Below are 27,519 nucleotides of genomic sequence, written 5' to 3'. Positions count from 1 at the left end.
ATTCACTTACAAAGTGAGCTCCTCTTTCTAGGACATGCCATCAGCAGCTCTGGAGTCCGTCCCGACACGCATGAGACGGCCGGCATGGCTACATTCCCACCACCCGCTGACAAGAAGCCTTGCATCGATTTCTTGGCATGTGTGCCTATCACAGGCGGTTTGTGAAAAACTTTGCCCTTTGCTTTTTCAGAGGGGGGCATCGCCACACACCCTTATTTCTTTATATTGAAGTGATCGGGTTTCTCCTACAAAAACTGTTAGCGCAGGCCGCACAGCAATGTTTGGGAAGCTTCGCGATTGTTGCAGATTGTTCTGCTAAGACAGGCAACGCGAATAGTCAGGTTTATTCGGGAGCTTACGAGAGTAGCAGCCATAATGCTGGAAGGTTCAATCACTGATCTATAAAAGACAACGCATTCCACTGATGATCAGATCACTGGTGGATGATGACTGGGATCGCGGCTATCAGTGCACAGCATGCTCTGCTTGTGCATTCATGTACTTAGCTTTCTGAGCACAAGTATGTTTGCTTTCTTCACCATCACACCCACATACCAATATGATTATGAGGTGTGTTGTAGTGGAGGGCTTTGGAAAATTCGACCACCTGTGCTTCTTTAACATGCACCTAAATCTAAGCACACCGGCCTCTAGCATTTCGCCTCCATCGAAATGCGGCTGCCGCAGCTGGGATTTGATCCCGCAACCTTCAGCTCGGCAGTCGAGCACCGTAATCACTAGACCACCGTGGCGGGTAGAAAGCGAGTCATGATGAAAAAATTGCTGTACAGACTATTGCATAAAGTCTGGAAAGTACATGCCGTTATGACTGATGCTTATGGCATTTATGTAAGCCTTACAAATTAGGTAAGAATAGTACAAATGAGGGGAATTGATTGAGACCTCGTTTATTTTGTTACACGCAACCTAATGAAACAAACAGAGAATAAAGCTAAGTAACGTATAGGAGACACTACCTGCATGTTTTAGCTGAAGTATAGTAATAATGACATAAATGGAAAGGAAAAATTAGGGACCGAACCTGCAACCTTTGCTCTACCAATGGAGCTCTTTTCCATCCACTTGATTGGGTGTTTCTGTAACCCTGGGAGCCAGCTCCATTGGTAGAGCATCCGATCCAGAGGTTGTATTTTTCATGCACTTTAATTCCTTTCCATTTATGTCGTAATTACTATACTTCAGTTAAAACATGCAAGTAGTGTCTCCTATACGTTTCTTAGCTTTACTGTCTGTGTGTTACAATAGTACAGTCATTTGTGTTGTTACCACTGGGTAAGCCTATAATTCTCCACGGCACATTCCTAAAGCCTGCGAAATATCCCGGCCATACTTTTGCAAGTATAAGTGAAGCTACGGTGTCAATTTTAAATCTCGTTCACTGTCATGCATGCAAAAGCAGTGGCACAGCAGGCATTATCGGTGGAGTGCTAAAACTCTCTGGTTTCATGCAGCGCTTATTGCTGTATATGAGCGTAAGTGTCTGAAAAGGAAAAAAGCATTTCTTCATTCTGGCATTAAGCAATGAGCATTGCATGAAATTTGAGGCGTGCAGCACTCTGCCGTTGTGCGCACGAGTACAAACGGGGCATTATGTGAGAACTTGGGAGTGTAGAAAAATGCTCATTTCACATTGCGTACTACTTCACATTTGCTGCATGAGGTGGCTGGTCCTGGTGACAACTGCTACTGTATGCAATTTTGTCCGAGAAATCATGAAGGTGCGAAAGGAAGGGAAATCAACGTGGCTGAGTGGGTGGCAGTAGGACTAGTTTGACACTTTTTCCAGGCACTGGACTGCTGACAAAAGTTTTCATTCATACAAGCCACTATGTTCTAGCATTGAATAACATGCAAGGATCAGCAGTTCTTCATAGTGAAATTCTGTGTTGTTCATGATATCCACCTACTGGAACTTTTTTCCTCGGTGAAATAATATTTTAATCACGTGCTTGTTTTCCTTCTCACACATTAGCCTTCCACACACATTGCAAGGGGCAGTGACAAGATGACACAGGCCTGACTTGATTGTTAATTTATTCATGCATTGTCAGGACCATGGAGCACAAAGTCATGACTGATTCTCAGCTGTTGTGGAAGCATTCTGACAGGGGCACAATGCCAATATTATTGTGTGTTTGGATTTACATTAAAGAACCCCTGGTGGTCAAAGTCAGTACAGAGCCCCCCCCCCCCCATAGCCTGCAAGTTGCTTTAGGCCGTATTATTTTACTCCATTATTAAGCTACACCTGAAATGAAACAATTACGAGAGTGGACTGCATCAGCCTGACCGTGCCTCTCCCATGTTTCACCAATCAACCCGGTCCTGTGCTTGCTTCTGCCACGTTATCCCCTCAACTTGTTCATCTTCTCTCCCCCTCCTGGAATCCAGTCACTCTTAATGGCCAGCTGTTACCTAGCCTACGTGCTACATGCCCTGCCAACACCCATTTCTTCTTCTTCATTTCGATTGAGATGTCCCCAACAGCCGTTTGTTCCCTGACCCACACTACTGCCTTCTTGTCCCTCAAGGTTGCACCTATCATTTTTTCCTTTCCATGGCTCGCTGCATCGTTCTGAATTTAAGTTAAACACTCTTCTGCTCCGTAGGTGAGTACCAGTAAGATGCCGCTGTTATATACCTTTCTCTTGAGGGTAATTATGATTTGAGCCAAATGCTCTCCATCCCATTCTTATTCCAGTCACTCAGGAGCTGTGCTTAAGTAGACCTTCGCCAGTGCCTATCGCAAAGCACTGTTCTCTTCAGAGACACTTTTGTGTTCTGCATATTCATTTTCAGACCTACCGTTCTGCTTTCCTTGTCCAATTCAGTTTGCAATTCATCCCCTGAGTTACTCATCAAGGCAATGTCATCAGTGAATCACAGGTTACTGCAGTACTCTGTGTCCGTAACTGTTCGCATGCAGCTTAGAAGGGTGTGGCTGTAGGTGCATCATGACTAGCAAAGGCACAGAAAGCCGCTTCATGTGTCCCGTGTGCCTTTGCAAATCATGAAACGCCCTGCCTTACACCCTTCTTTATTGGGATTCTGTTGCTTTCTTTATGGAGGACTATGGTGCCTGTGGATGCACTGTGTATTTCTTCCCGTATTTTTATATATGGTTCGTCGACGCCCTGATTCTGCAGTGTCTGCATGACTGCTAAGATTTCAACTGAATCAAATGCTTTCTTGTAATCTATAAAGGCTATATGAGGGGGTTGGTTATATTCCGTGCATTTATCTATCACCTGATTGATAGTGCGAATGTGGTCTGCTGTCGAGTAGTCTGTACGAAATCCTGCTTGGTCCTTTCGTTGATTGAATTCTAAGGTAGTGCTAATTCTGTTAGCTGTTGCCTTTCTTGTAGACAATGATGGTAACAATTTCTATTTTCCTAAACCCTCTGTGGCTGTGCATGCTAGGATAATAATAAGTTCTTTGCCACATCCATGTGCGCGAGGATTCTGCCTTGTGGCCGCTGCATGCGCGGGAAATGCAGTTTCGTTCACGGTTACCATGCGTGAATCTATTGTACATGTTGAACTTTTGTACATGTTGATGCTTTTTGTTTTGTACATGTTGACGCTTATTGTTTGACTTATTATTTTGGAATAGTTTCTTTTGTATTTTTTTTCCCAGTTTGGAGGTGTATATATGTATTGCCCCCCTTAGTCAATTGTTTCTTTTGTATTTTTTTTCTAGTTTGACGTATATATATGTATTGCCCCCCTTAGTCAATTGTTTCTTTTGTATTTTATTCCAGTTTGACGTGTATATATCTATTGCCCCCCTTAGCCAACTGTTTCTTTTGTATTTTTTTCCAGTTTTAAGTGTATGTATGTATTGCCCCCCTTACTCAATGCCCCCCATGGGGCCTGTAAGGTACTTTGAAATAAAATAAATAAATAATTTCTGGATAAGGCTTCAATGGTTCACCTTCGCAATATGTTTTCCATCCTGTTTCACTTGTGCAAGTATGATAATTTTAGTTAGTCTGCAGAACTGATCGCAGGTAATGACTTGAATAGCATGAAACAAGTTGTTTCTATAAAAAACGCTGGAAAGAAAAATGGTTTCTGAAGGTTTCAGTTGTGATGCAGGACAGTGTGAGTTTAGGTGATAATTACAGGGAATATTAGCAGCTTTTACATATTGTATGCATTGTATCAGTAAGGCTTTTTCTAATGTGCTTACTTGTTTCAGGGTTATTCCTGCAACAGCGCATGCTGGCTTTGACAAGGTAAGGCAAAAAAAGTGCACTCAAGAAAATTGGTGTGTCAGAGGGAATTGCATGTTATTTTTCCTAGATGTTCATGTATAGTCAGTATACATTCAAGCACAGATAACCCAATTAAACCAGCAAGGGACAGAGGGAGCATTATGTGTAGTTTTTGACTGTAGATGGTGACATAGTTTGGTTAGGTTGTGCCTAACAAGGAGACAAGCCCTTCTTGAGAGAAAAGAAACGTAATGCTGAGCATTCTCACACCTACTGTGTAGTGAGTAGTGCCTTTTTAAAGTTTTTATGTAAGGACACTTGCAGCTCTAGGAAATATGCCGAGGTTGGCACCAATGCAGCTGGGTGGTATTTAATTGCAGGCAGGTGAATATCTGCGGATCAAGGTCATTCATGTGCCAGTCGACGTGAAGACGATGAAGGTTGACGTGCGGAAGATGCGGGCTGCTATCACTGGGAACACCATCATGGCAAGTGCAGTCAGTCGCTAAGTATATCGCTTGCTGCCTGGAAGCTGCAGTTGGCTTACAGGCTGAATAAGAGCAGGTTTCAGTGGGCTACTTAAATCCGATCATAGCGGGAATAGCAGTGCGCTGAGGCCCAAAGGCAATTCACAAGTGTTACTGATTTAGGTGACAAAAAGAAACAATGTGCCAGGGAGTTAGCCTTCTTTCACTTTGTCAATGACATTACCACAAGTTCAGCAGTACATTGCATATGCCTAGAGGACGGCAGTGTGAGCAAAATCTGTCATCTTGTCAGTGATAATTGATGCCAGACAGCACTCTGCATTGAAGCTATGTTAGTTGATCAGCAGAACATCGATTCCTGGTTTGTTTTATATCTTCTAGCCAACAAAAGTTGAAACATAAATGCATTATCTTCAAATGGCAATGTTGAAAGAACATTGGAGCATAAGTCACACTCCCTGTTTTAATTCGCTGGTAAAAAGATTAACAGAGTGCAAAGTGGTACTGCAGAGTCACATTAAGGCAGAATGTGAGCCTGTAAAAGTATTCTATATCAAGAAGAAAAATATCAACACATTGGTGGTGTTACATCAGTGTGAAGTGTGCCTTTAAACATGCAAGGTTCGTTGGTCTTCTCTTTGTGCACGGGTATTTATGGAGATGTATAGACACTCATCTAATAACACTTGATGACGTCTCATTCTTCGTTGGTCTCCCATTTTGCGCTCCTTTTCTTTGCATCGACAACCCTCCTCGAGCATATTCCCTCCAGACCCTGCTGTCATTCCTGGAATAAACATTTACTTGTTCATTAAAAAAAAGGGGGCTTAAACTTATATTTCACCCAAGCACTTCCTTTGTTCATAATTATGCTGCAGAGAATGAGGCCCCATGTCTTTTTCCAGCTCGTGGGATCCTCTCCTCAGTTCCCGCATGGTTCCATCGATCCCATCCCGGAAATTGCAGAGGTAATTATGCTTTGAAGTCCTTTGAGTTGATTTTCTGTGTACCCTCTCAGTATTTTGGGCCTAAAGATTTATTTAGTCATGCATGAAACGCCCAACAAGTTGGCTGGCTTGGCATTGATGCCGCCGTAGCTTGGTTTTATATACAGTTTTAATTTTGAATAAAGACAGGTGTTTTATCAGTGATACTATTATGCTTAGACTTTGTGGTTAGAAGCAAATACGCTCATTCATGAGACGTGCGTTTATGTGAGAACACATTGCCGGGCTAGCTGGTTGGGATTCATTACGCGGAGTTCGCTGTCGAGCCACGGGTTTGGAACTTTGAAAAATGGTTCAGCGTGTGTCAAAAATCAAGTCCCTGAAGCCGACAGGTGTGTGTCGGAAGGTGCTTATGTGTTCCCCTGGCGGGAAGTTTTCCTCCAGGCCAGTCACTCAGTTTGTTACCGGTGGAGGTGTTGGGGTGTATCAACCAAAGGCGACAGATTCTGTTTTCGATGCCCATGAGGAGGTCTCGCTGGTAAAGGTCCGGTCCAACGCAAAAAGTTGTGCAAGAGTTTCAATCGAGAAAGCCTCGCTCGAATGATAGGAAAGAGTACAGTAAAACCTCGTTAATTCGAAGGCCTCGGGACCGAGAAAAATATCCCAATTAAGCGGGATTCCCAATTATCCGAAACAACGCGAAATCAAAGAAATCAGCCAGAAAACGTGATGTACGGAAGTCACACCTTTATTGTGGCAAGTCAGCCTACTTGGAGAAAAATTCCTCCATGCGTGACTGACGCGTTCGGTAGTTCCCAGCACTGAAAGTCATATTTTCCAGCCTGTCAATGAGGCGCAGCATCTCAGCCTCGCCGCCGTTGCACTCGACGAAGCTGCGCACAACACTCAAGGCATCGATGACATCCGCCAAAGGGGGTGCTCGGGAGGGCTCGTCATCGCTGTCAACATTAGAGGCCGAATCGGTCGATCTCGCAGCTATCTCGCTGTCGATGTCGGCGTAACACGTCTGCACTGTGCACTCGACATTTGCGTACTCGGAGAATCCGATTGGAGTGCACTCCTCGTCCGCGTGCAAAGCCTCATATCGAGCGCAGAGAGTCTCCCCTTCTTCATCAAACGGGCAAGTGACAGCGGTGACAGCAAACTCAGCGGAGGTTGCCTCTTCTTTCACAAAACCGGCGTGCTCAAAACACCGTCGAATAACGGTGGCCTCCACCTGCCTCCATGTGTGAACAATGAGGCAAATACCACCGAGGAGGTCATGTTATACTCCTTTCCGTTGTCATAGCAAAGGAGCATTCGCTTCAACAGATTGTAGCGATATATTTTCCTGGTATGGTGTATGACGCCCTGGTCCATCGGCTGCGATAGCGACGTCGTGTTCGGGGGTAGAAAGACCAGCCTGATTGCCTGCAGGTTCTGAATGTCGCCGTGAGCTGGGCAATTATCGACGACGAACAAAACGCTGCGCCCTGCGGCCGCAAACTTGCGGTCAAGCTGCCGCACGTATTCTTCAAAGAGTGCAGCCGTCATCCAAGCTTTCTTGTTGTTTTTATAGATCAGGTCATCCTTGGATGGCAGTCGTGCATTTTTGAAACAACGAGGCTTTTCTGTCTTCCCAATAACAAGCAGTGGCAGCTTGTGCTCACCGCACATGCTTGCACCAAACAAAACAGTGATTCTATCTTTGTTCTGTTTCTGCCCCTTAATGTCTGCCTCCTTCAAAGCGAACGTCTTCGTAGGCAACATTTTGTAGAACAGAGCAGCTTCATCAAGGTTGTAAACATCTGCTGCTTCGTACTTGGCGAGTAGTGGAGCCAAGGTGTGCTGCTTCCAGCCGTCGACAACAGACTGATCCGCGCTGCCACTCTCGCCACAAACAGTCACGAATGTCAGGTTGTTGCGCTCCTTAAATCGGCAAAACCATCCATTGCTGCATTTAACTCAGAATGTCCAAGTTGCAGCGCCAGCTGGTTGGCCTTCTCACGCAATATGGTCCCATTCACAGGAAGGTGTGCTGCATTGGCTTTCTGCAGCCAGTCGATCAGAGCTGCTTCAACGTCGGCGTACGTAGGCGGGCGTACTCGTGTACGCTTTGACGAGTGCGTCTTGCTGTAAGCATCGAGAATTTTCTCCTTATTCTTGATGATGTTGCACAGCGTTGACAGAGGCACGTGGTGCTTTTCGGCGAGAGCCATTTTCGACGCCGTCGACTTGCTGGCCTCTTCAATTAAGCACACCTTTTCGTGCAGGGACAAGCTCTTGTACTTCGGCATCTTCCTTCCAAGCACACCTCAATCAACTAATTCACAGGGAAGACACTCAAGCGGAGACAGGAGACAAATGGAGCAGTCGCACCGAATCGCACAATGCTCGCCAGCCGACATCCAAATGGCACAAAGACTCCACAAAACATTCACTTCGCTAGAGTGGCTAACATCGCTGTTGAGATGATGATGATCATGATCGCAACCGCACGCATCGCCGCCTGGCAATTGCTAAAACATGGCGTCTACGACGTATTTCCGGTAAAAAAAAACACGGCCTTCGAGATCCGTACATCAAAAAAAAAAAATGCATGTTTTAGTTACAGCCTCCGAGATTCGCAACACCCTTTGCATATCTTGGAAGTCGCGGCCAAGTGTGCCAATTAACCGGGAAGTCGCAGACTGGCCGCACCAATTATCCGGTTAAATTTACATGTAAAAATTTGGGACCGCGCAAATAATACAAATTATCCGGGATTCCCAATTAACCGAGTACAAATTACCGAGGTTTTACTGTATAAGAAATGAATTAGAAGTACTATTCACCATCAAAACGCATAAACTCCAATGTCCTCTCCGAAAAATGCTTAGCACAGTTTTTGCAAAGCAATCTTAACTTGTTGCCTGCTAACGATCCATTGTTGGTGAAGAAATCGGAACAAATGTTGACATTCTTCAAAGACAGGGAAAATGCGAAACATTGGGCATTTTCAGTGGATGTAGAGAATCTTTATCCTAGCCTTCCACAAACCGATTTAGTCATTTGTAGGGGCGTGGTCAAGTTTCAAAATGCTGCTGTCGTTTTATCTGAACTCTACCTATGCAACGGGGAATGGAAACATTGTGAAGCAAGGATATGGCATATGCATAGGGATCCTGTATTTCTCCATGCTTAAGTGACCTGTTCCTTGCAAAGCGATCAGATTCTTGATGAGCATTTAAAACAGACGGATGTTATTGCTGTGTTTAGATTCATGGAGGAGGATTTGTTTCCAATAATGAATCAAACACTTTTGACTCGGTGGTTTCAGAAACGCCATCTATGTTTACGACTGAGTTACATATCTCCGGTGACACTGATACATGAAGTGCCTAAGGAACACTTCATAAGATTTTCGGACTTTGGGCTGCAATTTTTGTCAGGACGTGTGTGCTGGAGTTACGAACCTAGAGGCTGTACTTCCGTGTTCTTCTGCACACTTGAAAGTGGTTAGGCGCACTGTAATAAGTTCGTATTTAGAAAACTCATTGATGAAGTCCTGTGAGCACAAGCCTGAGACGAGCTTGTGGGCTCAAGCTAAATGTCTACGTGACTATGGCTACCCCTTAACCCTGTTGAATGCTGTCGCTCAAAAGATGATAGAAAATGTACGGAGAATGGACCAGCATGACCAAAGCTAACAAGGTTGCTGTGGTTCCCTACACTGTCACACAATCTGAGAAAGGTAGCGAAAAGATCAGGTGTAGGACGTAGTTTTTTCTGCTCCACAGTGGTGTTAAGGCCTCTGCAAAAAGGTTGATGTGTCATAAAGCACCGTGAACAATTTGTGAATTGTAGCAAGGGTGTTTTATATTCCGTGCCTTTGCCGTGGGAGTACTTATACAAAGGCCTAACCAGCTGGGGCAGAGACTTAAAGGGACCCTGAAACGGTTTTGACGATTTTGTACGAACACATTGAGCCGGTAGAGCAAGTCCTAAGGATCATTTACAGACCGATTTAAGCTCTGTGCGAAAACTGTGTAATTTATTACAAGGCTTTAAAGCTGCGAATCGCCACCGATCACAGCGGCTCAGCCAAACGCGTTTTCAAACCGCCCACTTCCAGTGCGCTTCGTATTGGAAGCGCGACGTCACGCAGGCGGCTGATCTGATTGGATATGTCCAGTACACGTCACTGAACCTCCTGTGGGCAGCGAGCGTCGTCTGCCTGTGTTACAACGTACTCCGTGTTGACGTGAGCTGAGCGACAGTGTTTATCTCGAGGTTTCTTTTCTTGGACTTAATTAATTGCCCTAGCCTTGTTGTGCACCACGTATCTAGCAATTTCTAGCAATTGGTGACCTGTAAAGCTGCGACATCGTGCAATGTTCGTGAGGCATCTGGCGAGCGGAATCCCTTCAACTCGTCGCTGCAATGAGCGTCGCGCTCTCAGCTATCCGTTCAACGCCGCGATCCACGTTTTTGTGGCTGTAACTTCACCCCTGAAGACACAACCACATTGCCCGAGTTTACGCTTATCGGTGATCGTTCTCGAATTATTTTTGTTTGTCCGCATGCTTTTGCAGATTGTCGCCGCACAGGAGAATAAAATAAGATGTGCTGGTAGTGTGGCGGCACCTGTCGGAGCAGATACCAACCACTCCGCGAGCTTCGTCTTTGTTTGGCCCCCGAGATTGCGCGCAACCCGTCGGCGCACGGCGAAGCTCAAACCGTCGAGTGCGCTCATGAGAGCGCTGCGATCGCCGGCAATGTCAGGGTGTATGTGAGTTGAGGGTGCAAGGCAGTGGTGAGGAGGAGGGTATAGATATAAATTCCGTAGCGGCCTTGGTACACAGTGCGTCGCTTAATTTCTGGTGCGAATGATTTGGGGATGCTCCTGCCTAAACGCTGACAAAACTTCAAAAACCGTTTCAGGGTCCCTTTAAGGAACATCAGTAAAGCGTCAAAAAACTGTTTCAGGTCATCTTGGGATCCTTTGCCAAAGCTGCGGCTGCATCCCACTTTTTGAAAATACGTGCATCATAAATAAGGCTCATGGCAGAATAACCCGCAAAATTATAGAAGCACATGAAATTGAAAAAATGAAAGAAAAATGTGTGAGCGTGCCGTCTTTGGCCTTGTCAGATAAAAAAAGAGGTTTCTATACTCTCTTTCATGAGTTCCGTGCAGCAGAGCCAAGGCTACACGACCCACGAGCACATATTGTTGCGAAGCGAGATGCAGTGCCTATGTATAGAGCCCGTTTCTTGTCCTCATGACCTTTACAAGTGGTCTCGTTGGACGATTTTTTACTTGAAGGCTTCTCTGCGTGTTGTAGCTGCGATGGGTGTGGTGATTTTGCCTCATTGTATAAAACAGTTTTTGTGGCTCTATGATACCAAAGAAAGGGTTCTCGCTCATTCATGTTATAACATGCAGACGACGAAAGAAGTAATGCAGCTGTGCCTCGTATGCATTAAGTTTTTATCTATAAAGTACAAACAATTCGTATGACATCGCGTAAATTTTTATGAGTAGCTTCCGGAGGTTCCTGAGACCCTCCTCAAGCGCCGCAAACAGCGTGCCATCTCTAAAGTTAAACAGCTAGTCGGCACAACCACAGCCTCCACAGCACCACAGAGGACCCAGTCTTGGGTAGTGATTCCTCCTTGGCCAAAATGGCGGCGCCAGATTCACCTGTGCGATGTCATTACTGGGTTCACTTTTATGACAAGGAACGAAGCAGTTGGCTTTAAATGTGTTCAGTACAGTGTGTAAGCAGTGCGACAGAAATGCAAGCGTGAGCTATCTAATTAAGAGAATGGCTGCATAAACCAACGTCAGCGAGTGCGCTCTGTCACGGCCGCTACATAAAAAAACAGGTGCGGCCTGTTGTGTCGTGTCGCCATCGATGGGCGAGCGCGGCTCGGCTGAGTTGACAGTTGCGGCTGCTGTTCTGGGTGAGGGCGCCACTACTCACGTATACAAAGCAGGCACCGGTTCGTGTTACAGTGTGGTCGCCTCAGGATTTATGCGTGCCCGTGTGCTTTTCCGTGTGCTTTCTCGTGTCTTTCTTGTGTGTGACCGTGTGTGTGGGCAGCTTGCTTCATGTTTCCTGCACCTGAGTACGGCTTTTTGGTGCGCCCGTGTGTGGCAGACGATTTTTTCTAGAGGTGTGATGCCGCGAAGCTGTTGTGTGCCGCTGTGCAACTCGAACGCATGAAAAGACGCTACTGTGAAGTACCACCTATTCCCATGTGATCTACAGTGTCAGGAACCGTAATATTCGTAACAGAGCACTTCTTTCTGTCACAAACGAGCGCTAAAACAGGCGCGCGCCGCCGCATTCTGACGACAGCATCAAGCCACAGCGCCGACTTACCCCCAACGGGTGCGTGCAACGAAAAAAAAAAAAGAAAAGCATCAAAAGGCGCCCAGGGCGAGCCCCTACCCTCTCCGCCGATGGCGCCGTCGCGGTCGCGACAGCCTAACACCGGCGCAGGTCGGGAGAATTCAAGAAATCAAAGTGGAACCGACCGATTCCGCAGACGAACCGTCGAGACGAATCGCTTTCCCCTAGCTGTCGCTGCGCTACGTGCTACGAGCCGAACAATCACTTGGAATGTTCGCGAAACCGGGAAAGATCCAAACGAGAGACGACGGAGGGTAGGACGGTACGGTGAAGTCGGCGAAGAAGTTATGTTGTTCGTGTGAGTCGTGTAGTGCGGTCAGTCGATCTTGGATGATCAAGTGATGACAACGTGGGAGCACTGTTTAGAAGAGTGTCGCCGAATGACGGTGACCAGGGCTGGAGTTCGTCTGAGTGTTTCCTGGAAGTGAAATATTCGAGAATCGTTCGAAGAATTGTGGGCTGCACACGTTTGGTGAATATTCGAGGCCTTTAAGTCTTCTTGGATAGTTTCGAATGGATGAGATTGCATTTGTAGCGCGGTAAGTTTGTTCCCATTGTTTTAAACGCTATCTAAGTGATGTTGTGAGTTGTAATTGATACCCTGCCGAGTGTGCAAGCTTGCGTGATGCTTGTTGTACTACCTTAATTGAGAGTACATTTTGTTTGTGTTGTCTCTTGGCTCTAACTCGGTCTTTTGACCACAACCGGCATTCGTTGGCGCACTAAAAGGACCTATATTTAAATTGTGTGTGTGCTTTCGTGATGCGTTTCGGTGGGCCAATAAATCAGCCCTTGGAATCTGCCCGGCAACTGCCTCCCTATTAACGGGATCAGTGATTGAGTGACACTTTTCATTTTAGGTGAGCCAAACGGGCAGCATTTATGGAGAGTATTCAGGCCCACTCTACAAAAGATTGGTACTCCTAGGGCAAACTGTTCACATATGAGTCACCTGCGAAAGTCACCTGCAAAGTCAAAGTCACCTGGAAAGTCACCTGCGACACCATGGCTCAATTCCGCTTCGTGCGACTTTTTTACTTCGTGCAGGCTCTGGTCCGTTTCGCCACTTATCCGAGCTGCGACGTGTCACGCACCGTCTATCTGATGCCTACGGATCAACAGTCAAATCAGCCGGTGCACAGCGACAGCGGTGAAACGCCGTACCATCTGATGACTTTCAACGATTATCCGCAAGACGCATCGCTCCGCTTGACCCGGACAGCCGCATCGACAAAGCAACCAGTTTCAGCGCAAGTTATAACCAGGCTCGGAGCTTCGCATCGCTTCAGTGGGCACGGGAAAGTCACCTGCGACACCATGGCTCAATTCCGCTTCGTGCGACTTTTTTACTTCGTGCAGGCTCTGGTCCGTTTCGCCACTTATCCGAGCTGCGACGTGTCACGCACCGTCTATCTGATGCCTACGGATCAACAGTCAAATCAGCCGGTGCACAGCGACAGCGGTGAAACGCCGTACCATCTGATGACTTTCAACGATTATCCGCAAGACGCATCGCTCCGCTTGACCCGGACAGCCGCATCGACAAAGCAACCAGTTTCAGCGCAAGTTATAACCAGGCTCGGAGCTTCGCATCGCTTCAGTGGGCACGGGAAAGTCACCTGCGACACCATGGCTCAATTCCGCTTCGTGCGACTTTTTTACTTCGTGCAGGTTAGTAACAAGTGTTCCCTGTTCGCTAAGCGCACTAGCAACAGATGTACTTTGCTTTTCCCGTGCCCCCACGCACTGTGTACCGCATATGATGAATATGTTCATGTACTTTCTAAGCTGTTGTGTTGCGGAGATATTGAAAGCAACCCCGGTCCCGATGAATGGCAAAAAGAAGTGCTAACGATGTTAAGAGAACTAAAAGCTGAGACGGGTAGGCTAGCCCAGGGCCAAGTGGATATCTCGGCTAATGTCGCAACGGCGCAGAAGTCTTTCGAAGAAAAGTTTGTCGCAATGAATACGCGAATATTGAAAATCGAGGCCCAATGTGACAAAATCGATGACGTAAAAGAGCGGCTCAATCTAGCAGAAGAGGCCGTGAAAACCTTCGAACAAACAAGCACTGTCATGAGTTCACGCCTTGACGACATTGAAGACAGGGCGCGTCGTGATAACCTAATCTTTCATGGTATCCCGGACGCTAAGGAATCGTGGATACAAACCGAGGAAAAAATTGTAAGCCTTCTGACGCAACATGTCGACCCGAACATAACTGATGATGTAATTGAGCGTGCGCATAGGTTAGGTGGCAGCTACCAAGAAAACAGGTGTAGACCTGTCATTGTCAAGTTTAGTCGTTTTAAGCTTCGGCAGCAAGTTCTTTTTAAGCGAGCAAAGTTTAAAGGTATTAATGTTTCCGTCACAGAAGACCTTTCAATAGCCACACGAGTTGCACGGAAAAAACTATTTGAGTTTGCAAACTCATTGCCACAGTCACCAGCCTTCTCAGTTCGGCATGATAAGTTGTATGTAGGTAACACCTGCTACATTTATGACCGTGCAACTGATGGTATACTAGAGAAGGAAACTCGTAAGACTACAACTCCCGTTCCAAACGACAGTGTCACCCAAGATAAGCCATCGGGTAGTCGCAATGGACCTGCCTTTAGTACTCGTAACCGCAAAATTAATGCGAATTCTACTCATTCCAGTCGTTCTCACAAGTAACAATTAGCCGGAGGTAGGAATGATGACGTGACTGCTCTTTTCAAAGTACCTGTTCTTTTTTCCAACATAAGGAGCATTATGAAACACAGGATTCAGCTTAATTCTATTATTTCCTCAGTGGAGGCAAAATTAGTAATATTAACCGAGACATGGCTCAACTCAACGGTGGAAAATACAGAAATTTTCCAGACTGACGTCACATATGACGTGTATCGGTGCGATAGAGAGGATAGACAGGGTGGTGGTGTATTGATAGCCGTATCGCAAACAATTTCCTCTTTTCAAGTAGAAGTTGTGTCCTCTCTGGAAACAGTCTGGGTTGGTATTTCAAGTAAGCACACAAAGATTATATTAGGCGTATGCTATCGTCCTCCAAACTATACATCGTCATTCGTCGATGAATTGCATGACGTTCTCGGCTATGTCGTCGCTCGGTATCCTTCGTCACCAATTTTTCTTTTTGGTGACATGAATTTTCCTAACATCACCTGGCACACTGGTGTTCCTCTGCTCGACCCCTTTTCAACACAATCCCAACAGTTCCTAGATTTTTGTAATTGTTTTAACTTCACCCAGGTTGTAACGAAACCAACAAGGGTAACTAATGAATCGTCTAATACATTAGACCTAGTTTTGTCAACACATCCAGACTTCATATCCCCAATTATCTATCTTCCTGGTCTGAGCGACCATTTGGTGTTACATTTCGACATCACCATGTCTTTTTCACGTGGAACTGAAGAAGACAAGTACATCCGGGACTACCGCAATGCAGATTTTGACGCCATTAACCAAGATATGTGCGCGTACTTAGACACATTTTGTTGCAATTTTGAAGAGAGAAGTGTACAAGAGAACTGGGATCTTTTCAAAAACTTAGTTACTAATCTCACCAATGCGCACATTCCCCTTCGACGCATACGGAACAACACAAAAAGACCGTGGTATAACACGCATCTCAAACGTTTGTCTAATAGAAAAAAGCGCCTTTTCCGCACAGCCAAGTTGCAAAATACTAGAGATTGCTGGGTAGCGTATCAAAATGCTGAGGCAGAATACGTGGAAGCTGTGCGTGCTGCTAAGAATCGTTTCCAAACGCATACGTTGCCTGAATTGTTATCAAGGAACCCCCGGCAATTTTGGAACGTTATCAATTCTAACCAAAATGCGGATTTATCAATCAACGATGACTCTGGTGAGCCGCTACCAGCATCTGAATGTGCCGCGTTATTAACAATATTTTTTCAGCCAATTTCTCGGGAAACACTGCTGCACCTGTTGACGCAGTTGTGTGCCGTGACTACCGCTCAATGTTTCCTATCACTTTTGATTCTGCAGGAATTTCGAAGTTAATTGACACCTTAAAAACATCCTCATCATGTGGGACTGACGGTATCAACTCAAAGTTTCTCAAACAAACAAGCGCATATTCGTCTCTCTTCTTGTGTAAGATTTTCCAGCAGTCACTTGACCAAGCAACCTTGCCGCTGGACTGGAAGGTCGGTAAGGTTGTGCCGATACACAAGTCTGGTAATAAACACTCCGCTCTTAACTATCGGCCCATTTCACTAACGAGCATTCCGTGTAAACTAATGGAACATGTACTGCACTCGCGTATTGCGAAATTTTTAGAATCGAATTCATTTTTTACATCGGCCCAACACGGTTTTAGGCGTACGTTTTCCTGTGAAACCCAGTTGCTTGTTTTCACTCATCACCTGCATACCATTCTTGATAAACAATCTCTAATTGACTGCATTTTCCTGGATTTTGCAAAAGCATTTGAAAAAGTCAATCACGCTTTACTAATGCATAAGCTCTCCTCTCTCAACCTTGACTCGAATGTACTGGCATGGCTCGACTACTTTCTAACAAACCGTCTTCAGTACGTCACTGTTAACGGTCATGACTCGCCGGAAATAAGTGTAACATCGGGCGTACCGCAGGGCTCAGTTCTGGGACCTCTGCTGTTTTTAATATATATTAATGACCTCCCTGACTGCGTTTCTTCATCCGTTCATTTATATGCCGACGACTGTGTGCTTTACAGAGAAATACGTACCGATGATGATAGGAACATCTTGCAGACAGACTTAAATAACATTAGGAATTGGTGCGATAAATGGCTTATGAAATTAAATCCCAAAAAATGCAAGCTAATGACCGTCTCCCGCCAGTTTAATAACTCCTCAACATACAAACTTGGTGATGTTTATCTTGACCACGTGTCGTCATACCGGTACTTAGGCGTTACCATTTCTTTCAATCTAACATGGAATGCCCATATTAACGTCATCACGAACAGTGCTAACCGTACATTGGGATACATACGTCGAAATTTTAGCAACGCCCCACTTTCCTTGAAGATGCTTCTTTATAAAACCCTCGTGCGCTCGAAATTGGAGTACGCTGCCGCAATCTGGAACCCTCACCACGAAAACTTGATTAGGCACCTTGAGCTAATTCAAAATAACGCTGCACGTTTTATTCTGTCGGATTATCACCGTACATCAAGCGTAACAGCAATGAAGCACCATTTGTCACTGCCACCTCTATCACTGCGTCGCAAGTACTTCCGCCTTTGCCTTTTCCATAAGACCTACCATCATCCATCACTGCGTAACGAGCTCATTACGCCTCCCACATATCACTCCTCTCGGATCGACCACGAACACAAGGTTAAAGGTACTTTCTGCTACACAAACACATTTTCTTGCTCCTTCATACCGGCCACATCAAACGATTGGAATCAGCTACCAGGTGACATCGTTTCCATCTCTGATCACTCCCTCTTTTGTCATTCTTTATCAGTTCACCTATTTCGTGATAGCTCTCCCTAGTCATCCGATCTATTCCCCCTCCCTACGAATTTGTCTCCACGTGTCAAGATGCCAGCGTTTTCCAGTGGATTCTTGATTTTTTCTGTGTGTGTGTTATTTCTCTTACTTTTACACTTTCTTGCTAGTACTGTATAATTTTACCACATTCACTAGTTATTTGCTTCTTGTGATTTGCTTATTTTTACGTTTCACTTTTGTTGCGTTTCATTGAGTAGAGATGTTTTTTGCTTTAGTCTTGTTCATGTATAAAATAGCACGTTTTTTTTTCTCGTTGTTTTGTATTTTTCATGTTGTAACCCACTCCCCTCTGTAAAGCTTCGGCGATTGAGGGTAACAAAATAAATAAATAAATAAATAAATAAATCGGCACTTCTAATAACGACTTCAATATTCAATCTGTGATGTTCAACTATAAAACGCGTTATCTACGGCCTGATTGAAGTGTCGCGCGTACAAACGCGACTGTCGAAGCGCTTCTCTGTGAACGGCTGTACCGGAGCGGTGGCGCCAGTGTGGGCACAAGGAGAGCTAGGCCCCAGAAACCGTTTCGGCGCCACGCAGCAGGCCGCACCTGTTTTTTCATGTAGCGGCCATGGCTCTGTACAAGTGGATAGTGGAGCACGAGAGGTATGGCAGGGGCAGCGATCGAGAAAAGTGGCTGAACGACTTGGACCTCCGTGTGTTGGGCAGACTCGTGCACAGTTTCTGTAAAAGGAAGAAAATTCCGACGGTATGCAAGCTCGCCATATATTTTAGGGAAGGTGACTCACTGCCGTCGATGACAACGATTCGTAGAATACTGCACAAGGTTGGTTTCCCCTTTAAGAAGCATTCCCACAATTCTCTCCTGATCGAGGCCACTCACATCATTTAGTGGCGACGCAAGTACTTAGGCCAAATGAAGGAGCTACACAGCTCCCAGACTTGTGTGCTTTACTGCAGTGGTGTGATATCTGCGCCAAGACGTGAAACCTGCTACATTCTGCTACATCTCCGCCGGTCTGTGCGAAAACTACGCCAAACATGTTTTCTTAACTTAAGGCCACAACACACTGACGGAAAAACGCGGGCGGCGCGCTGCTCCCGGCAGAATGTGAGCCCTTAAAGCTGCCGCGTGGCAGGATTATCGTGCCACAGGAGAAATGGGTCCATGCGCAATTTTTCGCGGCACGCCGTGCATTGCTTTCTGAGGAGACCAATCAGAGCGGATTGCTTGCCCCTTCCGTGACATAATCGCTAGGTTATTGGGGCCGGACGCTGATTGACAGGGAGGCTCGTTTAGCGCTGGTTTGTCCTGCTCAGGCACCGACATAATTCTCCCCAGAATGTTGTGAATTGCACCTGGGAGGGAGCGGTTCGCCGCGAGCTGGTCGACCGTACTGCAGCAGCGTTTTGCCAGCGGCGGCGTGCAGCTCCCATTTTTCCGCGAGTGTGTTCAGGCCTTTACTCTGAAAACAAAACTAATCTCTCCAAGTCTAAACTGTAGGGGTGTGCAAATATTCAAACTTTCGAATGTTTTTCGAATAGTGTTTGCCATTCGATTCGATTCGTACCGGAATTTGACTGTTTGAAGTATTCAAACTTCCGGAAGATACATATATAGTCAACGTCCGATTTTTTAGACTCCCTAAGGACCGCAAGATCGTCCAAAAATCAGGAAGTACGAAAAAAAAAAAAAGAAATCATGCTTTCTTATTCCGCTCAAGTGGTCAAATCGCCACAATAGCCTTAATGCCTCCCAGCACACTTATCAGGCATTTTGGTGCACGCCCAGGCTCTTCATTTTGAATACATTCGGTACCTGCTGCGGACCCCGCCTAACTACGTGCCGTCAGTTGCAGATTTGCATCTCGTGATGAGTGCCGCTGATACGATCAAAGCGCAGAGAGACTGAGGCGGAAGAATGGACGACTCGTCTGGCTTTCCCCGATGCGCGTGCGCACGTGAAGATACGCATCGCCGAATTTTCGCCGATACGCAGCATTTGCTGCCACATGAAGCCAATCGTTCTCGTGTGCAGCACATCGGCAATTAAGCTGAAGTCGTTACTGCCAAGGTGCTCGCTGTACCATATGCACGCATTTGTCATGAATGTGTTCATGGTGCCCACTCTATTCCTGACCGCATACGGGCACAGCGATGGCTAATGTTCGTGAAGGGCGTGTGTGGCGCACATAGCGGTCTTGCAGAAAGAGGCAGCATGAACAGCGGCGCAGCGCGTTTGGGTTATACGCATACCACTGCGCTCGGCCACATGCACTACTGAGCAGTTAGCTGAAGATGCTTATCAGATGAATAATGCTTATCAGAAGGGTTGTCAGCAATTAAGCCATACTGGCTCATTTTCCGCCAGCCGCCATCACTCCTCCACGCATTTCCGATGCTTATCCGTAAAGACATCACCGCACTGGCCACACTGTGGCCCCTTCAGATTTTCGATATGCTTCACACCGTCACATTCTGGCATTGCAGCAAAGCTGCCTTTTGGACTCTGCTACGACCGCAAACAGATCGACTCACGAAAGCACTGGTTCGAACCTACAAGATGATAGATGCGGCAGAAGTGGCGGCTTTAATTAATGCCGTTTGGGAGCTGAAGTGTGGGCAGAAAGTGCAAAAAATTGGACGCCGAAGATTTTCAGCATCCACAATTTCAGACGTTCTTCTGCATTGATGTCTCTGGGGCAGATTAGGAATTCCGGACTCGAAGGGAATGCACCCTTGTCCGCCACATCAGTTGGTCCTCCACAAAAGTTGAAGGAGGAGGCGAGGCTGAGGAAATATTGTCTTTTCCTTTCACGTGTAAAGACAGGGTGCACACAGGTCCTTGAAATCCTTGAAAACCCTTGAAATTGAAAATTTCATTTTCAAGGCCTTGAAAGTCCGGGAATTTCGTTCCGGTCCTTGAAAACCCTTGAATATTGGGGATTTTCTCAGGGTCGGATTGCACGACTTGCAATTCACGGCAGTTGAGCGTGGTGCCGGGCAAACTTCATTGCTTATCGCGTTCTGCGACACCGCGATTGCGAAATCGGTCACAGTCCAACCGCCTGTATTAGATTGGCGAGATCGAGGCATGCTTGCACCCGCAGCGCCATTTTTTTTATCTGGCTTGCTTTGGCTTTGGTTGGCCAGAAGCCATAAGCTGATAGCCACAGTGAGGCTACAGGCACTAGCATCTTGAGCTCTCCAGAAAAAAAGAAAGGTTGCATGAATGCGCTTGTTGCAGTAGACTTTACTAGTGTTTGAAATGTTTCCTTTTGGCTTCGGTTTTAGTGGTATCCCTCAGCAACCTGCTAAAAAAATACAGCACACTCTCACTAGCCTCAGCCACCTCAGCAGCATCTGTTGGCCACATTGTGCGCTGTGTAACTTGTCAGTGCTTGCTCATGCTAGGGTGGCTAGAATGGGGAGGTGTGAAAAGCAGCCTCGGAAACCAGTCCCCAAAATGCACCGATGCCGCAAGGGGCGCTGTACGCAGGGGCGCGGGGCGTTGAGCAGACTACTTATATAGCGCAACCTTGCTAGCAGCGTCCGACAAACATGGCTCGCGCTATTTTTGCGTGCTGCACTTTCCAACGGTAATCGTTTTTCATCAGCGAGTGCACTAATAAAGGGTTGACTTTATCTTCTCCTTAGAAAAATAGCGTTCGTATGCATCATCATGTAGCAGGTTGCATGCCGAGTAACACTGTGCGCGCCAGTAATATCCGAGGCACCTCGGGCGCGCCGCTTTTAAGCACCGTTTTTTTTTTTGCGCTTGTGTCCTGCAATTTTACCAATTGCAGTTGTGCATCACTATCGAAGTCATTTTCAATGCTTATTCACGTTGTTAAAAACTTGCCTGCTGTCGTACTTGGCCCCATTACTATTCACTGGCTTCTGGTCAAAATGTCATATGTACGTTTTGTCGGCATAGGGGAAAAAATGGTTGAAAAGAAAACACATTCGTCCACGAAGCAAGTTTATTTGAACTGTGTAATAAAAAGTTTTCTACAGAACACTGGGCTTAGTCTGCTTGGCTTTCTTTTCTTCCTCCTTTTGGTTGATTCCTTTTAAAAAGAAGCGCGCCTGAGTTAAGCAATAAGAGCGTGCAACAGATCGCGAATGCTGTGCTCACTGCAGCCGACCTGTGACGTTTGCCCAATCTTTTTTCACGTCTGCAACGGACTATGCGTGGAGGCGAGCTGTGCTAAAAAAGTGGTCAGCTTGTTCTCAACCGACTGGATCAAGTCCTACAGCACGCCTGATGGATAAAGGTGTCCACCATGGTCCCACTGCCAAGAGGCACACGGGGGCAGATTTAGGGTCCCATTTTCTTTGGTGATGACAGGCAAGCTGTTTTGTAAGGTTCTCGATTGATGCAAAGAATCTGCTTCCTTGTCACATAGCCCGTGATGTTCCAATGTATTGCTCCTTTGGGGCTTTTCTGCTGGGGCCAATTATTCGAAAAATATTTGGCATTTCAAATATATGTGCTATTTGACTCGAGTCCCGAATCAAACTGAACACCATTCGATTTGTCATTCGAGCTCTTTGAACTTTCACAGATCCCTACCTGTACCCAAAGTTGCAGTCAGGAAGGAAGCAGAAACGTTCAGCTTTCTTCGCTTTTTAGGGCATTATCCTCACAGCTCAAAAATGCATGATCCACGTACAATAAAAACCACGTGAAAGCTGAAAAAACGACGCCGCGCTGTCGAGCACTAGGCTTCATTCAGGTAAAATCTGCGAAAGCAGCGGCCGTCCCATGCAGCACCTTTTGCACCAGCGCCCCTGGCAGCATCGGCACGCAGAAGGACCCCGTCTGGCAAGGAAAACGCGCTGCGCTCAGCACACCTCCCCATTCTAGCCACCCTACTTGTGCTCCGGTGGTGTTTTGTTTTGCACGTGTCGGTTGCGGCGCGCGTTGAATTTTGCATGATCGTGCATGCAGGTGGCATAATTTGGAGTCATGCCTGGGAAATGTAACTTTCATAGCGCTTGGCTCAGCAACGATGATTATAAGCGTTGGATTGCGCCGGATACATCTGACCCCCAGCGTGCAAAATGCACATTGTGCAAGAAGACCTTCGACATCGCTTCTATGGGCGAATCTGCTCTCAAGAGCCACGCAAAAAGTACAAAGCACTGTGGAATCATGAAAATGGAAGCTGGAAACTCGATGCAGACCTACCTGACAGCAAGCACAAGCGAGCGGCCCACTAGGTCGGCTCCATTCCAAGCGACCGATCTAAGCAGCGCCTGCAAGTCGCACGAGGTGGTTACCCATGCGGAAATTCTGTGGACAATGAAAGTGATTACCTCCCACTACTCGTACAGATCGTTGGCACAAACTGGCGACTTGTACAAGCGGATGTTTTCTGACATCGAGGTGGCCAAATCATTTTCTTGCGGCGAGAAAAAATGCGCATATGCTGCGTGCCATGGACTTAAGCCATTTTTCTTGTCGTGCTTGCAAGACGAGGTACAGAAGTCCGAATATTACGTGGTGCTTTTTGACGAGTCAATGAACGACCTCCTGCAAGAAAAGCAAATGGACCTGCATGTGCGGTATTGGGGCTCCTCACACAAGGTGGTCACTAAGTACTACACCTCCGCTTTCATGGGGCACTCCACGGCAGACGATATGCAGGAAGTACTTCTGCAGGCTTTGGAGCCTTTGCCACTTGGCAAGATTCTTCAGATCTCTATGGACGGGCCGAATGTGAACCTATAGTTTTTCAGGAACATGCAAGCTCATTTTCAGGAAAACCATGAGGTCCAATGTGTCGACTTGGGGACGTGTGGCCTCCATACTGTCCATATTGCCTACAAAGCGGGCATTGCAGCCTCTAAGTGGGGCATCGACATTCTACTGTCAAGCATGAGTGCACTCTTCCACGACTCGCCTGCACGAAGGGACGATTTTTCAACCGTGACTAACCGGAACAAATTTTCTCTGCCGTTTGTGTCCCATCGATGGGTGCAAAACACAATTGTGATTGAGAGAGCTTTGCTTCTTTTGAATGATATGAAGAAATATGTGGAGTCCACAAGAAGCAAGCAGGTGAGCTTACCGAAGTGTGCATCCTTTGAAAATGTGAATAGCTTTTGTCGCGACTCCTTGACACTGGCAAAACTGAACTTTGCCCTCTGTGTCGCATCAATTATTCAGCCATTCTTGAAAGACTTTCAGTCCGACAAACCCATGATGTTCTTTCTTGGAAGAGACCTTAAAAGTATTGTGCGGAGGCTCCTTTCAAAATTCATGAAAGCCTCAGTGTTGTCGTCATTGGGAGGAGTTGGTGGTCTGCTGAGGGTGGAGGTTGATAACCCCATTAGCCACGCTCCACTTGAAAAAGTGGGTATTGGTCCCCAGTGTGAACAAGCACGGAAGGATTCAAAAGCTAGTGCAAAGGATGCATTTCAATTCATAATGGAGTGCGAACACTTTTTGGCAGCTGTGACCAAGAAAATACTGGAACGAAGTCCCCTGAAGTCATCTTTGGTTAGAAACCTGTCCTCTCTAGACCCACGGCTGATGTGCTCAAAGCCGGATCAATGCCTGGTGGGCCTAAGGAAGGTGCTAGGCACCTTGACCATGGCAGGAAGACTGAGCGACAGCCGGCGGGAAAGTGTACTTGCAGAGTACACCGAAATACTGGAAGAGTTCAAGCATGAGCTTGGCCTCTTTGAGAGGAGCGTTAGCAGGCTGGATGAGTTTTTTCGCGAACTCTTGAGCTTCCATCCCTCCTACAAAGAGCTATGGAAAACAGTCAAGCTCCTTCTTGTTCCTAGCCATGGACAAGAAAGTGTTGAACGGGGGTTTAGTGTCAACCGCCTAATCTCCGTAGAGAACTTGAAGGGCTAGTCGTGTATTTCACAGCATGTCATATGTGACTCAGTGGAGAGGGCATTTTAAATGTCGCCATAACAAAAGAGCTCAGATTGGCTGTGTCCGCAGCGAGGCAGCACTGTGGTGCACACTTAGAATCAAAAAAGAGGAAAGGGCCAAGAAAATGCTAATCAAACAAAAAGGCGCTTGATTATGGAGGAACTTGAATGTATGCAGCTGAAGAGGAAGAAAGTGGAAGCAGTTGTTGCTGATTTGATAACCTCTGCTGATGGCTTTGCCGAAAAGGCAGAAGCTACCGGGGACATCAGACATGTAGTGAAATCCAGCAGCCTGCGAAGACTGCAAAAGTTAAGACCGATGAACTTGACAGCATTAAGACACAAATAGAAAAAAAAACTGAAAGGCCTGCCCTGAGCCTCAGAGCTTCTAATGTAGTGAAACTGTGCAATAAATGAAGTGAACATCATTTGTGTTGTGCAATAAAATTTACCGTTAACTACAATCGTGTTCCTTAAATTTTTTGGAAGGTCCTTTAAAAGTCCTTGAATTTTGCTCTTGGAAACCTGTACGAACCCTGAAAGATTTGTCGACACCACTTTGCTTACACCAAATATGTAAATAAATACAATTCGGCCTCTGCATTGCCTCTTTCTTAACAGGACAACTAGGGAACACTAGCTCTCCAGCGCTCCACCAACCTAGCCAAAAGAGATGCTTTCATGTTGCTATCTCTTAAGAATATGCTTAGGGATCCTCTGCAACTTTTTTTCTGTAATTTTGCTTTGAAGTATTAGAAAGGTATTTGATTCGATTCGCACTCAGACTTTAATATTCGAACTTGCTTTGCACCCAAAATTTTGCTATTCACACAGCTGTACTAAACTCCTTACCACGCGCCCTGCAATCACCAGCGACATCAATCATCACATGTATGCACGTGTCCCAAAGAGCGCAACTAACAGTCGCTGTCGCTTGAGGGAGAATCACGTGAGCCGGCCTGAAGCGCCACGTATGTCGTCATTGGTAGAGCGACACGTCGCTGTCGACTGTTGTTCGGGGGGTAGTGAGGCTGGCAAAATAATGAGAACAGTAAAGCGACACGGCGTAGGTTACTGGCGCCTCAGTGACACGGGCCAACCACTGACAACAGACTGATGCTTTGCCAGGCGACGTGACTCCCCCGCATGCAAGCTCCTCAGCTCCTAAATATGGAAACACCACGGGCGCCTTGCGCAAGCCACGTACAGATCACGGAAAGCATGCACGATTCTGAAGTGCCAGTCCTACCACCCGACTCCAGTTGGAGGTAGAAAAAAAAAAAATGTCGATCAACGCTCATCAGCAATGGCATAGAAACCAAGGGTTTCGCTAATGTTGAAAGTGGGCAGGCCTTGTTTGGTGAAGGAAAAACAAGGCTCTTTGCGGCCCTTGACTAGATGTCACGTAAGAAGACAGCGAAAAGTCTTGAAATAAAACTTCCAGAGGGATTTGTTTGGATTTCAATAATAACTGCTCTCCTACATTGTTTCGGTGGCCATGATGCAGCGCTGATTTATATTCGGTTGCATACCATATTAAATAATGTTTAAATTTTAAAATTAGTTATTTGGGCTAATGTCCAATGGTGTTTCGTAATTTTCCCCAAACACCCATTATTGTACACAACTTTTTATTTCAAAGGCGTTTATCCTTGTTTGGCTTTATTGCCTCATACAGTCAATTTTTCCACTCATCAGTTAACCTTTTAGCTGCTCCAAATGGCGTTTTTTCTGCTTAAAAACATATTTTTGGCTGCTCCAAAAGTCCTTTTTTCTGCTCCAAAATGCATTTTTTTCTGCTCCAAAAACCTGCCCCAAAACAGCTTCAGTGAATCACATCACTGTTACTGCCATCGATGCCCAAACAGAAACTTCAAAACTTAAGCGTCAAATTGCAAGGTGCTCCCTGTCTCAAAGCCCATTTTTCTCGCGCCTGCATTTTTCATGTGTCTCATTGCATGTGCCGGCTACACACCTCAGAGTGCTGTGTGTTTTACTGCCATTGATTCCCAAACTGCTGCTACTTTTGAGTTTATGTCCCAAAACCACCATATGATAATGAGGGACGCCATAGTGGGGGGAGCTCCAGAAATTTCGACCACCTGGAGTTCCTTAACGTGCACTTAAGTACAAGTGCACAGGCCTCAAGCATTTTCGCCTCCACTGAAAATGCGGTAGCCTGGGCCAGGGTTCAATCCTGCGACCTTCGGGTCCGCCATAACCACTAGACCACCGTGGCAGGTCTACTTCAAAAGTTAAGCCCCGAAGTGCAACGCAGTGCTGTGCTCCCTACCTCAAAGCCCATTCTTGTCGCCCCTTTTCTACTATGTGTCTGTACTGCTGTATATAGTGTATATGCTCCACAATGTCATTTTTCATTGAGGGTTCATCTTTATGTGTGTGTGTTGTGGGGGTAATCATTGGCATGATTATCGTGCACGCTCATCATCACATGCAGCTGCCATGCTAACCTCGCCGTGCTTCTCATGGAGCTTGTGCCACATGACTTGGGGTGCAGGCCATGAAAGAACATACTCACGCTCTTGACTGGGCTGTACACTGCAGCCACCGCTGTTTTGTTTCAGCCCTGCCGCCTCCTGCCAAAAAAATTGCCATGATGGCATGGACATGTCGGCTGCCTTCACAGCTATCACTTCTTGCTAACGTCTCTTCCCAATTTCTTAACTGAGGCAACAAAAGAGACTGGCATTTCAGTTTCCTTGATGTTTGGCAGATGTGGGGAATTGCAGTGGCACTTGGCACAGTCTCAGTGTCAGAAAACTGCTGCCTGGTCTGAGGCACTGGTGAAGGTGTATAGATCCAATGCATTTGATGCCCGGGTATCTTGGCAAGCCCTTGGTAATATATGTTGAATGCCACTGTCGAAGATGCTTCGCACGTAGCAGCAAGTGTTGTTACTCACCGCTCAGGCGTGGAGGAAGGCATAAGTAGCCAATTCATCATCGTCCCCTTATAGATGCACAACAGTCGTGCTTGCACTGATGTGTACGACTGATGCTTGGTGCGAGCAATCCTCTATGGGGTACTTGAG

At 46.3% G+C, this 27,519-nt stretch overlaps 1 protein-coding gene across 2 annotated transcripts in view; it reads left to right on the top strand.

Moving 5' to 3' along the window:
* Positions 1 to 27,519, top strand: part of LOC119389128 (sphingosine-1-phosphate lyase) — a 369,711-nt gene that overhangs the window by 248,205 nt on the left and 93,987 nt on the right. For both annotated transcript variants that reach the window (XM_037656375.2, XM_037656371.2), the window contains 3 exons: positions 4,225 to 4,261; positions 4,621 to 4,728; positions 5,634 to 5,696. In XM_037656375.2, coding sequence (XP_037512303.1) covers positions 4,225 to 4,261; positions 4,621 to 4,728; positions 5,634 to 5,696 — 208 coding nt within the window. The remainder of the gene's footprint in view (positions 1 to 4,224; positions 4,262 to 4,620; positions 4,729 to 5,633; positions 5,697 to 27,519) is intronic.

The sequence above is a fragment of the Rhipicephalus sanguineus genome, chromosome 1, assembly GCF_013339695.2.
Source record: "Rhipicephalus sanguineus isolate Rsan-2018 chromosome 1, BIME_Rsan_1.4, whole genome shotgun sequence".
Classification (NCBI taxonomy): Eukaryota; Metazoa; Arthropoda; class Arachnida; order Ixodida; family Ixodidae; genus Rhipicephalus; species Rhipicephalus sanguineus.
This window is presented reverse-complemented; position numbering and strand designations above follow the sequence as displayed.